This window comes from Oncorhynchus masou, unplaced genomic scaffold, assembly GCF_036934945.1.
Source record: "Oncorhynchus masou masou isolate Uvic2021 unplaced genomic scaffold, UVic_Omas_1.1 unplaced_scaffold_3552, whole genome shotgun sequence".
Taxonomy (NCBI): domain Eukaryota; kingdom Metazoa; phylum Chordata; class Actinopteri; order Salmoniformes; family Salmonidae; genus Oncorhynchus; species Oncorhynchus masou.
The window spans coordinates 1-3,000 of record NW_027009959.1 but is presented as its reverse complement, the minus strand read 5'-3'; the positions used below and the strand labels follow the sequence as shown (position 1 = coordinate 3,000).

Genomic DNA, 3,000 nt, shown 5'->3' with positions numbered 1-3,000 from the left:
TACATAAAATCTGTGACTTTCATTTACAGTCAAAAGTGGTGCTCCTGCACTTGAAAGGGTGTTCTAGAATGTATCTGGGTTTTATGGGAATTTATTTGAATTCCTGACAGAATGTCTGGATGTGTAGTAAATTAAAGTTACCAGTTGCACCTGTAGTTGAATTGGACATGTAATGATTGAGTTAAATGTTTTCTAGCCCTTTAGGGTTCAATGATAAAGCTTTAGACTTGTGGGTTTTCACAACACTCTCATGTGTCACAGGGTCCTCCAAGAAGTACACATTCATCTGTAGGAAGGGGAAAAGAAGGTGAGACATGGTTTCAGTCTTCACATAAGAAGTGATGAGAATATTTGGTTAGAGATACCGCTCACCTAACTCTGTTGACTGAGGAGGAAGCACCACAGAGTCAATCATGTTTCTTGTTTAATTTCTTTCCTAGTTATCCGTCACCATGAGTACGGATGCAGAGATGCAAGCCTACGGCAAGGCTGCCATATACCTTCGTAAGTCTGAGAAGGAGAGGATGGAGGCACAAGCCACGCCCTTTGATTCAAAGAACGCCTGCTATGTGACAGACAAGGTGGAGCTGTACCTTAAGGGTTTAGTCACTGCCAGGGCCGACGGGAAGTGTACTGTAACAGTTACGAGACCTGACGGAAGTAAGGAGGTAAGCCTGATCTGAAAAGTACTCAAGTTCAAGTTTGTGCACTCTAATTCTTGAAAAGTCAACTCAATGCAAAAACAAACTTCCAATGTTTTTTGTAAGCAGAATATAAACTTGTAAGACATCAATTTTAATGCTGCTATTTAAAAATTATATGTAATTTCTTATGATGACTTGTCAAGAATCACCAGTTATGTGTCAGTGGGTGATAACTAAGTAGTTGGATTAATGTGGATATGCATTTTTTAAATGATTAAACTTGTATTTAATGAGCAAAAAGCATTCAGTCATCCAGTTTGATCTGTGTGTAACCGAGATTTCTGAATGTTTCAGGAAGGAAAAGAGTTCAAAGATGCAGACATCTATGAGATGAACCCCCCTAAGTATGACAAGATTGAGGACATGGCCATGATGACCTACCTGAATGAAGCCTCTGTGTTGTATAACCTCAAAGAGCGTTATGCAGCATGGATGATCTATGTAAGAAACCTGCACATACAAACACACACACACATGAACATAATAAACACACATATACAGTACTACACATAATTAAATGGTAGAAACCAAAACATTTTCAATACAGTAAACCCACATCAGTTTACCAAAGTACACCCACATCCTCACATAAATCCAGGTAAATGTCAATCTGACTTTGTTAATCTCCTAAATTAATTATGCTTTCATCCAGACCTACTCTGGGCTCTTCTGTGCCACGGTGAACCCCTACAAGTGGCTCCCTGTGTACGATGAAGAGGTTGTCAACGCCTACAGAGGGAAGAAGAGAGTAGAGGCTCCACCCCATATCTTCTCCGTCTCTGACAACGCCTTTCAGTTCATGATGATTGGTACGAAATCTCATGGATGGATGGATGGATCAATCAATCACATTTATTTATAAAGCCCTTTTTACATAAGCAGATATCAGAAAGTGCTTATACAGAAACCCAGCCTGAAACCCAAGACAACCTAGAGAGGAACCATGCTCTGAGGGGTGGCCAGTCCTTTTCTGGCTGGAGATTATAGGAGTATATGGCCATTAAGGCCATACAAGATGTTCAAATGTTCATAGATGACATGCAGGGTCAAATAACTATCACAGTGGCTGTAGAGTGTGCAATAGGTCAGCACCTCAGGAGTAAATGTCAGTTGGCTTTTCATAGCCGAGCATTCAGAGGTCGAGACAGCAGGTGCGGTAGAGAGAGAGGGAGAGTCAAAAACAGCATGTAGCACGTCAGATGAACAGATAAGGGTTCCATATCCGCAGGCAGAACAGTTGAAACTGGAGCAGCAGCACGACCAGGTGGACTGGGGACAGCAAGGAGTCATCAAGCCAGATAGTCCCGAGGCACGGTCCTAGGGCTCAGGTCCTCCTCCTCCTCCGAGAGAGAGAGAGAGAGAGAGAGAGAGAGAGAGAGAGAATGCTTAAGTTCATACAGGAACCCAGCTAAGACAGGAGAATTTCACCGGACTTAAAGGTCGAGACCGAGTCGTCGTCTCTCACATGGATAGACAATCCATAAAAATGGAGCTCTATGGATGTCCATAAGTGTACATGGATGGATGGATGGATGGATAGTTGGGTGTAAAATCAAAACAAATCCAGTTCAAATATGCTTCAGAGTTTTCTCATCTAGGTTAGAACAGTTTGCTGGGAATGTCAGATTTCAGTTTCCATGAATGGAAAATGTTCCAAAATTAAATTCATGCGCATGCAATAATGTACCCATAAATGTTGATTGAGTATGATAAGCAATGTGTTTTTTGGTTCCAGATAAGGAGAACCAGTCCGTCCTGATTACGTAAGTTGTTTACTAAAATGTCACTTGAGGAAGTGTTTCTATTGTAATAAGTTGGGTCACTTGGTGTGATGAAATGCATGACAATATGAATGGATTAGAGCATCAGGCTATGTGTAATAACGAGTCGATGAGTGGAACTATTTGTTAATGATTTACTTATGTTAGAAAACAGGTATTTTTCTATGCTATTTCTTAGTGAAAGACAATCTGACACTCAAACACGTAACTAAAACCCCTCTTTCTCTGTCATATAAACCAGCGGAGAATCCGGTGCAGGAAAGACTGTCAACACCAAGCGTGTCATCCAGTACTTTGCCACCATTGCAGTGTCTGGTGGCAAGAAGGAATCAGACCCCAACAAAATGCAGGTAGGTTATTCTTATGTTTGCCTGACTTTTAATCACATTTCAGTTTGGTTTTCTGAGCAAACATTTTTCCAGCTGTGAATCATGTTTCAAGAAATTTGTTCAAGTCATAGAGAAAAACTAACTTGACTATGTTACCAGTTTTTGAGCAACTTGTGTTTGTCTCAA

The 3,000-nt window shown here is 40.9% G+C and overlaps 1 protein-coding gene across 1 annotated transcript; it reads left to right on the top strand.

The window, feature by feature from the left end:
• Positions 1 to 452: 452 nt before the first annotated feature.
• On the top strand, positions 453 to 2,835 carry LOC135534547 (myosin-4-like; the record flags this gene model as incomplete). Its single annotated transcript, XM_064961506.1, has 5 exons — positions 453 to 668; positions 999 to 1,145; positions 1,357 to 1,513; positions 2,440 to 2,467; positions 2,727 to 2,835. Coding segments are annotated over exons 1-5 (657 nt in total), but the record flags the coding sequence as incomplete, so codon positions are not given.
• Positions 2,836 to 3,000: the final 165 nt, after the last annotated feature.